The 11,133-nt window shown below is 46.5% G+C and overlaps 1 protein-coding gene across 4 annotated transcripts; it reads right to left on the bottom strand.

The window, feature by feature from the left end:
* Positions 1-278: 278 nt before the first annotated feature.
* LOC112873686 (transcription factor UNE10) lies at positions 279-4,463 on the bottom strand. Of its 4 annotated transcripts, none has more exons than XM_025936703.1 (5): positions 3,295-4,463; positions 2,730-2,846; positions 1,270-1,335; positions 765-1,184; positions 279-670 (listed from the first exon to the last, which is right to left on the bottom strand). In XM_025936703.1, exons 1-5 carry the CDS (start codon positions 4,102-4,104, stop codon positions 557-559), a joined length of 1,527 nt encoding a protein of 508 aa, XP_025792488.1. In that variant the 5' UTR covers positions 4,105-4,463; the 3' UTR covers positions 279-556. The 4 variants fall into 4 exon arrangements, with proteins under 4 accessions (XP_025792488.1, XP_025792491.1, XP_025792487.1 ...); XM_025936706.1 differs by having other exon boundaries at positions 279-664; XM_025936702.1 differs by having other exon boundaries at positions 279-673; positions 3,295-4,461.
* Between the last annotated feature and the right edge of the window lie 6,670 nt (positions 4,464-11,133).

The raw sequence follows: 11,133 nt of genomic DNA, 5'->3' as shown, positions 1-11,133 counted from the left end.
GCCCGAGCTGCTGAGTGCGCGGCCCAGCGACTCGATCCACCCAGGCACCCAGCGACCAAACAATTCGGCAATTTCTGGCAGGGCACAGTGTCGGAGCACTGAGCAAAAAATATCTACGCAGGAAATGAAATGATCGGGGCTGAGAATTTGAGAGGGAAATCGCGAGAGCAGGGGGAAAAGATCAATGGTTGACCGCACATCTACTGAACCGTCGTCCTCTGTCGGTCTTCAACTCTATCCGCACTCATTTGCCGGCAGAAACAAAGAAAGTCTCTCAATTCTATCCAAACAAAGAAACTTCTACACAACGATTTTTGGTCATTTATACAAGGCTAGGCTGGTCAAAAAACAGAATAAATACATGATGTTACATGTAACCGCGTCGACGGGTTTCACCTCTATGGCATGCCTCCGGCCAGGGGCACCACACACCACAGGAGAAGAAGAAAAAATCTGGACAGATGCGATGGAGGGAGAGAGCTAGAAATCGGGGTTTCAATCAAGCAAACAGAAGGATGTACAAGAGTAGCTACGTGTTCTACTGCGTACGTCATGCTCACTGTTTGGATGAACTGCTGGGCTGGCCCTGCTGCTGCTGGCTCATCTTCTGGTACAGCGCCACCATCTTGTTGTACGCCTCCATGCTGCCCGGTTGCTGCTGCTGCTGCTGCAAAAGATTCGTCGGCGTCAGCAGCCGCCCTTGACCCTTGGATATCGTTTGCACGTACATGGCCGTGCGGCACGTAGATATGGTCGGCGCGTACCTGTCCGCTCTGCTGCTGCGCCTGGCATGCGAGGAAGGCGGAGAAGGCGTCCGGCGGCACGGCGCCGGCGACGGCCGCGGGGGGCTGCGGCGCGCGGTCTGCCGTCCCCGTGCCCACGACGCTGCCGGCGCCGGAGGTGGTGGGGTCCCAGGGCATGGTGGGGACGAAGGTGGGCATCATGGGCGGCGTGAGGCCCGCGTAGGCGGCGGCCGGCTGCGCGAGGGAGCCCATGTTCATCATGCCCTGGGCCATCTGCGCCATCTGGGCCATCTGGGCCATCTGCGCCATGACGGCGGACATCTGCAGCTGCGGCATCGCCATGGGCATCATCATGGTGCTCATCCGGCTCATCACCTGCACCTGCGCCTGCAGCTGCTTCAGGTAGTCGATCACCTCGTCCAGCATCGACGCCTTGTCCGTCTGCGCCAAGCCAAGGAGGCAACGTCAACACAAAGCGTAGTGTTTAGTTTGATCGGTTGCGCTGTCTGAGTCGCAGCAGGCTCACCTTGCTCGAGTTCGGGACGAGCTTTTGCAGCGTTTTCATCTTCTGGTTGATCCGGTCCCTTCGTTTCTGAAACACAACACAAAATAGTGAAATTACATGATAAGAATGCTTGTTTGTTCACGAGGTTCTCGGACATGGCGGAGCTACGGCCAGGCCACACTGCTCTCCGAGCCCCCTTATTATGCAAAAACTTAAAGGTACTGCTGCGAAGTTGCCAATAAATCGACGATGCTCGTAGTTCTAATCACAGTTAACTCCACATCGTAGCAAAATGCCCCCCTTGAGTTTCCCTCACGCTCCGCCACTGATTTATGCATGCTGGCCCAACTAAAGTCATATTGCAACGGTTTTGGCCCGTGGGCCATAAGCCATGCTCCCATGCCAAGCTGAAAGTTTGATTGCTTCTTTCAGTCTCAACCAACAGCACAAGGTTCTGAAGGAACTAGCTAGCATGACGACATAGACGTCAAAACTGCAGGGCATATCGCATCTTCTTTGGAGTCCGTCCGTAGTCGCTTGCCACGCTGGGAAGCTTCGAAACCTTGACGATTCTCCCGCGGCGACCAGGTCAAAGAGCTACCACGAGCAGTGCGCGATAGCTACGTGGAGCTTATCCCACACAGCAAAGTCATGGCTACAGTGCAGTAACACAAAGCCAAAAAGTGGTAACAGGTCTCAAACAAGGACAGATAACACGAATATACTGGTCGGCTCTGTCCCCAAACATATTCGAATGTTCCTAAAATCTTTATGCTATTCCCTCCGGTAATAAAGATGAAAAGGATGATTTTGGCCACGTGCTATCAATTTCCACAAAAATCTGCACATAAACCTAGTTGTACCTAAGGATCGGAATCGGCTACCTTGCTGAGTAAACGACCAAACATACAATAATAGAAATGATTGGACCGGCCGGTAAAGTAACAATGAGCTATCTATTTTTCGCGAAACACAGTACAGATGCGGAAGTTCGCACACACGTACGCACACTTACTGTTTCAAAGACCGTACCCCGCGTTCAAAAAAGTCGCTCACAACTCGACTTGAAAACTACAGGGCGTGGAATTGGACGCGTGCTGACATTTATTTGGTTCGCAGGAATTGAAAATGCACAAATTTGGGGCTCTCGGTGGATACAAAAATAGCTCTATTTGTATTTCTTGAAGTGGAAAATATCAGCCAATATCAAGTGGCTTACAATATAACACGTTACTAGATCGAAGCAATATATAAGCAACAGAAAACTGTTTGGCGTATGGCCCATGATTTTGGAACCAGAAAGCTGGGCGCTCTCGACCAAAACAACACTACTACAGAAGCGTGTACGTACCATTGCGCTGGACCGTGCATTTCACTCACAACGTACACGTACCTTTCGGGCAGTTCGTGTGAATTAAACGAGCTAGCAGTATGAGTGTACGACTGTCTGCAGAATGAAAAGGGAGTTTTGAATTTCTTACACGCTCAGATTCGTTGTGGATGGCGGCAGCCCGGCTCCTCTTGGTGGAAACCGACGACCTCACCGCCCCGTCGCCGGTGGTCACCACGTTCTCCCCCTCGTCGCACAGGCCGTCTCTCTTTGATTTTTTTTTCATTTCGCCAGCGGAGACATGCATGCATGATGGATTCATACAAAAGTAAGCTTATGGAATGGTAATCTGCAAGTAAATCAATTAGAAGAACATGCACAAACTCTGCATGCATGTAAGTAGCTAAGCAAACAAAGTGGAGACATGTATAAATATAGGCAACATATCAGGTGCAAACCAGGCTGTCCGTGCAAACCCGTGCAAACCAACCAACAAAAGTTTTGAAATTGAAATTTTATACAGTGGTAAGGAAGGCTATGAAGTATATACGTAATTTTTTTGAGAATTTTTTGCGACTTTTGTTAGTTGGTTTGCACGGGTTTGCACGGACAGCCTGGTTTGCACCTGGTATGTTGCCATAAATATATAATAAATGTGAGTTGCATATGTATATTTGTAGTTGATGATCATCAGGCCAGGTAGCGGCTCAGCTTGCCTGTGACCGACGGCTGAAGCAGCGGGAGTCGCTGGCGCCTCCGCCGATGCTGGTGTTCTCCGTGTCCGGGGAGCCCTTGTCCTCCCGCTCCAGGGACGTCGAGTTGTTGGTGGTCGTCGTGAACCCGCACACGTCGTCGGCCCCGGTGCCGCAGCCGTCCAGCGTGATCAGCGCGCTGTCGCCGCGGCGGCCGGGCGCGGCGCTCCCCTGGCTGGCGCACACCAGCCCGTCCTCGCCGACCACCCGCGCCCGCTTCCTCCTGGACGCGTCGGCAGCGTCCGCCCCCTCCGCCGCCTCCTCGGCCCTCGCGGCGCACGGCACCAGCGCGTCCGCTCCCGGGCGCGCCACGGCGGCGGCGGCGGCCCCGACCCCGACCTCGATCCAGTGTGCGAGGTGCACCGGCGGCTGCGAGAGGAAGTGCGACCGCGCGGCCGCCTCGCCGACCACCGCCTCGAGCGTCTCGCGGTCCCCGGCGGCGCCGCCGCCTCCCCCTATGCCCTGCAGGTGCGACGGCGGCGGCGCGGCGGGCTGGTGGTGGTACTTGCTGGGCGGGGGCCGGTTGAGCAGCCCGTGCGAGGAGATGTTGCCCTTCTCCCACGTCAGCTCCGCCACCTCGTAGTACTGGTCCGCCATGGGCACGACGACGGGCGCGAACGCGCCGCCGGCAGTCGCCGTCGTCCCAGCTGGAGCCGCCCCGCCCCGGTGGTGCCCGCCGCCGGCCGCGGGCACCGGATGGTTATTAAGGCCGCCGCCGCCGGCTGCTACCAGCGCCGGGTCGTCCAGATCCCAGCTCGGCACGCACTGGTTCATTTCCCGCGCGATCGCGTGGCTGATGTATCCTCACGTATGTCGCGCGCTGCAGCCTGCAGCCCCTGCAGCGCGACACGGCGGCACGGGCACGGGGGCCGCGCTCGCTCGGAGGGTAGCGACGGCGGTCGGCCAATCGCCGAGGTCCGCGCCGAGCTGTAGAGCGTAGTATGATCAGCAGCTAGCGCGCGAGTGTAGGTGTAGTAGTACTGTGCGGAGGCCGGCGGCGGAGATACTTATGGCAGCGGTGGGTGGGTACAAGGGCCGCTACGGGTGTGTGGCGGAGCCATGCAACGGCAACGGCTCGTGTGTGTGAGGATGGCTGGGGGAGATGGGCGCGGCGCGGATAGGTGGAGTGGAGGCGGGGGCAGCGAGAGGGACGGCACGGGGGGAGGGGAGGCCTCGGGGGGCCTAGGGCTCTGTGAGGAGGAGGAGGGCACGTAGCGGCCTCGGCCTCCACACGAGCGCGGAGGCCACGGAGGCGGCAGCAGCCAGCTTTCCCAATCCCCGTGGCCATCATAGTACTTGCGGCTCCAGTGCCGGGTGCTGTTTCCGTGCGATTTTTGCACGCTCGGCTAGGCACACGGCGGCGGCCAGCGTACTTGCGCGCTGGTATAGCGGCTTCGCCGTGGATCGGTGATGATTGCCGGTGTGTCGGCACCGCGCCGCGGATGGATGGATGGAGCCCCGGCCGGTGGGTGGGGCGACAGCCATCGAGTGGTGGCGCCGAGGCGGCTGTCCTGTTGATCGGCGTGCTGCTGCCGGCCGTTCTCTGATCTGTTGCTCCTGGACTGGACCTGGTACTGCTCCCCGATTTGGGTCATCCGGTCTTTGGGTGGTACGCACAGGGTGATAATGGATCGTCACCTCAATGCATGCTTTTTTCACAATTTAACTTGGCTATAAGTATTCGTAGCTCAAAATTGTATAAAATATAAGCTTGGTTTTTTTTAACCTGTATTAGCTAGGCTAAATTTTAAGATCCTGTGCTGTACTACCCCAGCCCTATATGCATTTGCTCGTAGTGTTTTTCGGACGACCGGATCATTCTGCCATCCTTTCCAAACGATCACACTCCAAGGCCAACTGGAAATCCATTGCTAATCTCACGCGCCATCATGTCAGCATTCAATTCAAGGGTCGATGTGTTGAAAACACCGACTTGTTTTGTCATGCTACCCATCTTATAGCTGGTTCCCGCCAAGGTTTGCCTTAGCTTGTGGGTAAAAACCAGTGACTTTCTAGCTGTGCACATGACATTATCAATCTTAATTAGGTGCAGAATTACACAGATAAGGAACGAAAGAGCAGCCTGAAAAGGCCCGTGTCAATGATCGACATATTCGTGGACTGTTGCATAGGACCTGTTTAAGCCATAGGTACGGTGGACGTACTGTTGAAATAAAACCATGTTATTATCCCTACATGCTTGTTAGGAGAAACGAGGTCGGATGGCACTACCCACTGCGCGGGTGTCTTACACTGTGGTATTGCCTAGCTAACGTGTCTATTATAGCTCATAATTCCTTATCCTCAAAGAACTACTAGTATGGCAAAATGCAAACTATACCAGGATATTTTATTTTCTAAAATGTTTATTCAATTCTTGTTGAAGTTAGCACGAAGGGAAGCAGAGTGTGCACGCGCCTCATATCTTGTCAAGTAATGTACTGGCTACAACAAGCAAACTGAATACGAACTAAGCGTAGCTCAGTTGGTAAGATTTCTTCGGTGGAACTAGCCACCCTGATTTGACTGCTCAACCTGATACAGGTGCTCGCATTTTTCTAAGTTTATTCCTCGCAAAAAAAGCAAACTGAATAAGAACGTACGTCATCCCCATCTTCGTGCAATCGCCATCATTGAGGAATAATCGTTTGTCATAGCTAATCATATATGCCAAGGGTCCACTGATTAAGTACATTAAGAATCTGTTTTTTTTTTAATTTCTTCAGTCCATACCATTCAATTTCATCTTATAGGCCGCAATGATGTCTGTCCTTGGATCATCCATTGCCCATATATCACGGGACTCGAGAAATCGGTAGGCACCGTTATTGTGATCTGTATCCATTCCATCTTTCATTTGCAAACCGAAAAGGTCACACAGCGATGCTCCAACTTCTTGAATGACCATGAAGACCACAACAGCAGCTCATCCCCCCGCTTGGACACCTCCCTGCACCAGACGGTTTAGCAGTTATGGGTGCCATACCAGGCTGGTTCCAGTAGCATCTAGAATTCTAGACCGAACAACAGAAAGCATCTACCAAATGAAGAATGCTGGGACATCACGGTACATCGAGAGTCGTAGTACCTGGAGATATTAGCCTCCGGTTCTCAGGTCAAGGTTTCGCGAGGGACCACACGCAGCGCGATGACAGTTTGCAACCTGTCTCCAATAACTCCCAGGATGACACAGCACCCTTGTTCTCTTGCATTGCTGCATTGCATGGACCAACAAAAGCCAAACATCTCCCATCTTCGTGGACCACGGGTCCTGCATGCATTGATTAGTTAGGGTGAATGAATCCATATGTATCTGATCTGATCTCATCAGATCTAATCTTGAGACAAGCTGGACCATGACACCATGGACCATCTGCTGTCTGTCCTTCTCCAAGCTTGTTCGTTGGCGTAGCTATACTTTTCGCACACGTTGACGACGCTTTGCAGGCAGCAGATAAGGTAACTTGATCGTGCGCAAGATTTGCTCCCTCTACTGTCCACTGGCGTCTACATGCATGATAGCAATGGTCGCCCTAGAGCAAGTATTTCTGTATTAGAGACGCACGTAACTCGCCAGTAGAAGCGGTGTACTCCCTCCTTTTCAAATTATTAGTCACTTTATTTTTATCCTAACCCAAACTTGCCTAATATTGATCAAATTTATAGAAAAAATATCTACAGCATGAACATAGTTTAATTAAATCCACCATGATGCAAGGTTTGAATCTACCTGAATAGTCACTCTTGGTGGTTGAGCATGCTCCCATTCTTAGATGTCATCGTAGGGTTACTAGAAAGAGCTTATGGAAGATTGAGCCTAAGGAGTTAGTTAATTTTCATGCACTTTTATGATGTTTGATTCAGGAACCTTAAATGCTGAGTAAAAATTTGAGAAATGGCTTCGCCTTTTTGTTGTCCACTTTGAAATGTATCTAACCACTTGCATCATAATATGTATAATACTACGAATAAGTCCTACAAGTAAAGAATTAACTTAATGTGTTGCAGTTACGTAGTTCTACAGGTTTTTCATCCAGAAGCCTTAGGTGTTTACCAACGTGGCGACTGCATTGGGCCTGCTGGAATATTCGTGGATGACGGCATTGGGCCTGACCACTGTCCTTGTAAATTAATTCTAAACATGTGTGTAGACCAAGTTCCAGCTATGTGTGTTTGTGAACTTATTATCTAGTCTAGCAAATTATTTTGCTTTAGCAATCTATTTTGCCCGCTACTACTATTCGTGTTTTTGCATTAATATGTGTGCACCGCAATCGTGATCCTGTGGTGATATTATGCTAGTGGGTGCATCCTACGAACAACCAGGGTTAAGGCTAATTAAACAGGGCTCAGAAATGAGATTATGGCATGTTTTAGTTAATCTAATTTGGATGGTTCCTCACATATGTCAATGTACGAAAATGTGTTATACACTTACTATTAGCTAGACCTGATCAGGGCCTTCCGATACGACCCAACAAACTCAACCCGACCCGCACGAGAAATACCTGACTAGACCCGATCCGCTCGAAAAATACCCAACAAACCTAGCCCGCCCGATCAATGTTGGGTGGGCTTGGGAGGATTCCCAAAATCCGTAAAAAAAAAACCCAACCTAACCTGAAAATTGTATCCAAAAGATCGTGTTTTATTTGACCTTACCCAAACTCTGCCTATCCGACCACTTCCAACCACTGTTGGGCCAAGATCAGGCCGATGGAAAGATTGTGTGTGTGTGTTTTTTTTTGCCAGACCGGATCCGACAAATGATCACGTCTACTACTAATTAGTAGCTAGATTTTCTCTTTCTTCATTCATTCCCTCTCCCACGTAGGATATTGTCGATGTTGGCGCTTTATAACTAGCCGAGTTGGTATTGTTGGAGATGCAATAAAGATAGTTTGCTTGCATAAAGTTTATCCACATCACCAATAGCGAACAAAAGGTAAATCTCGAGTGGTGTAGTTACAACACATTCTTCATAACTAATATGAGCCCATATGTAATAGGATGTCAAAATGATACGTGCATATTGAAATGTGTTATAGATTGCTCTCTCCGTTCCTAAATATAAGCACTTCTAGCAATTCTAGGAGCCCTAGTTAAACAAGCTAGACCACACCCGATTGCCATAATTGCTGGGAGGCTTTTGGGCAAATACATGCCACAAATGATTGGTTTGAATCTAATTGCATGGTTTACACTAGTCCTAACAAACAAATAAGAGAGATAAAGGGGTCACAAGTGGGTTTCAGCATGTTCTATTCCCAGAAATACTTATATTTGTAGAATAATTTGAAATAGTTCAAATCAAAGTTTTATAATTATTGACGGAGGGAGGAGTAAAACGCCAAACGGTTAGTTTTCTCCCATTTCCATTTATCATTTGCTATATATGGAGGAAAAATTGATGTGGTAGCTGTAGCTCTTATAGCTAGCTGATGTGTACTATCGGAGACAACCTCAAAACATAGTCATGCAACTTTGCAATAAGCTAATTTTGCAATACTACTATATTCCCTCCGTTCAAAATCAAAGGCGTATTTTGTTTTGTTTAACCAAGACTCCGACTGATAATTACACAATTAATATATCATTTCTATGATACAAATTAATAATCCTGACTTAACAATTTTAATGTAAATTTTCAGCCATATTCAAATCCCCAAAGAAGAGGCCACAACATTTTCATATACATGGTGCAACCTTCTTTTTGTTTTGGGTTACTTGGGTCTGAAACGGAAGGAGCGGCAAGTGCTTGAATAGAGCCCTTACCGTAACATTATCGTTATCTAAATTATATTGAAAATAATCGGGTGCTTAGTTTGATGAATGGCACACTCTTCACTTTTTGTTTGGTTTGTGGAATGTAAGGGATAGATCCATCACCAACCCATCCCTCATAAGTCAACAACTAGTATAAATATAAGGAATGGAGTCATTACTCCAAAATTTATGAAATGGACTCATGATGGACCACCTCATCTAATATAGAGTGAATTGTCAAACTAAACACTCCTCAATTGCCCTCCTCTATAATTCCGTCCATTTCAAAATACTCACACAGCTTCTTCCATATAAATGAAAAGATGACTTTTTGTATTTTGAGACAAAAGCATATAATTCCTAAACTGAGCATTCAAATTAAATTTCACTTGCACATCATGATCTTCGAAACAAGACCACAAATATATAACTAAATATCTGAACAAAATATTATATCTCTGAAACAAATCATGTATATTCGGAGAAGGAAAGTTTGTACTCCTAGAACAAATACATATATAATATTATTAAATGATGTGGAAATAGAAATACCAAGTAAGAATGAAAGTTTGTATTCCTCAAACAAACATTATAGATATACTGACATTATTAAATGCTAGAGAAATAGAAATATTCCTGGGAACATCTCATGGATGATGGGGAACAATACAAAAAACTTATATATCATCTTATGAATAATATAAGAACAACCTTAAAATACACCATGGGATATCTCATGTGAACAAATCCAAAAATTTACCATTTAACTTTCACTTATAGAAAATCTCATGAATTCTATGAGAATGATAAAAGATGTGGAACGTCACATTAATAATACGGTAACAACCAAACATATAATATGGAATATCTATGAATACTACATGAATCATACAAAAGATACCATGAAATAAATCATAAATACTCATACGATGGAACAAATGAAAAAGGCTAATATAAGGGTTGAGAATTTTGAATAGCCATAAAATAATTGAATTATATTACACAAATGAATATCAACAAAGATATAATTGGAAGGAACCCGAAAGAAAAGGAAAGAAATAAGGTAAACCCAACCAAACACAATTTTTAGACTGAATATATATATGGTATATGGATCCAACTAGAAATAAATATAAGGTAGAATAAAACAACTGAGATGATGTGCACAGTGGAAGAAGAATCCAGCCCAAATTAACCCCCTAACAAAAAGACAAAAGGGAGAGAGAGGAGGTTGTTGGAGGCCAATTGCCTCCATGTGTACGGATATGAGTATTTCAAAACTTTGTTTGCTGTGATAACTAATAAATTAAGAAAAAAGGGTTGGACTAAAAAATGAGGAGTCAGAGATAAAAAGTTATTCGTGCTCTTTTCTAAGTACAACTTTTTGCTTTGTCTATAAATATAAAATAATACATACTTATTTCTTTTTATAAGTGGTCCACACATTTTAAGATTCAAACCTCATAATTTTCAACTAGCTCGTAGCTAACATGGTACACATTTTACAAAACAAAGTATATTTATATTCAAATTTGTGGTTATGAGTTTGAATGTTTGATGCTAGAAATATTGTAGTTTAAGATAAATCTTGTGTTGATTACCTTTTTAAAATGCATTTTTTGCAGAAATTGTTGGTCAACATTTCACTTCATAGACGTTCAAACCGGATGGTGTGACGGAGTTGATAATTAGAACTGATTTGGTAGGATTTATTCCAGATTTAGCTATTTTATGTATAAATCAAAGAATCATGTTTATGAGGACATGAATTTCAAATGGGTATTTATTATTGATGTCATAGCAGCACTAAACTCAAAGATTTTGAGATTGAATGAAGAGATCAATCAAGGAACTATGCAACGAGGGATTAAGCGAAGTTTTTGCCAAGTAATCTCTACTAGTGTGAAGTGGCTAGTACTTGGGTGATTTTGAAGTAGCAAGTCAAGCTTTGGAGAGTGAAGCATCAAATCTTTGTTGGATCATATGGTTGAGTTGCTTAAGGATTAAGAGAAGTGATGATGGTCATGTGTGAAGGAA

Source organism: Panicum hallii, chromosome 9 (genome assembly GCF_002211085.1).
Source record: "Panicum hallii strain FIL2 chromosome 9, PHallii_v3.1, whole genome shotgun sequence".
Classification (NCBI taxonomy): Eukaryota; Viridiplantae; Streptophyta; class Magnoliopsida; order Poales; family Poaceae; genus Panicum; species Panicum hallii.
This window is presented reverse-complemented; position numbering and strand designations above follow the sequence as displayed.

Bases quoted from the DNA above. Each gene is read 5' to 3' on its own strand.
- LOC112873686 (XM_025936702.1), bottom strand. From the start codon at position 4,104: ATGAACCAGTGCGTGCCGAGCTGGGATCTGGACGACCCGGCGCTGGTA. The intron at 2,847-3,294 runs GCAAGCTGAGCC...AAAAAATCAAAG, and splicing joins GCTTCAGCCGTCGGTCACAG to AGAGACGGCCTGTGCGACGA. The intron at 674-764 runs GTACGCGCCGAC...CCGACGAATCTT, and splicing joins CGCAGCAGCAGAGCGGACAG to TTGCAGCAGCAGCAGCAGCA.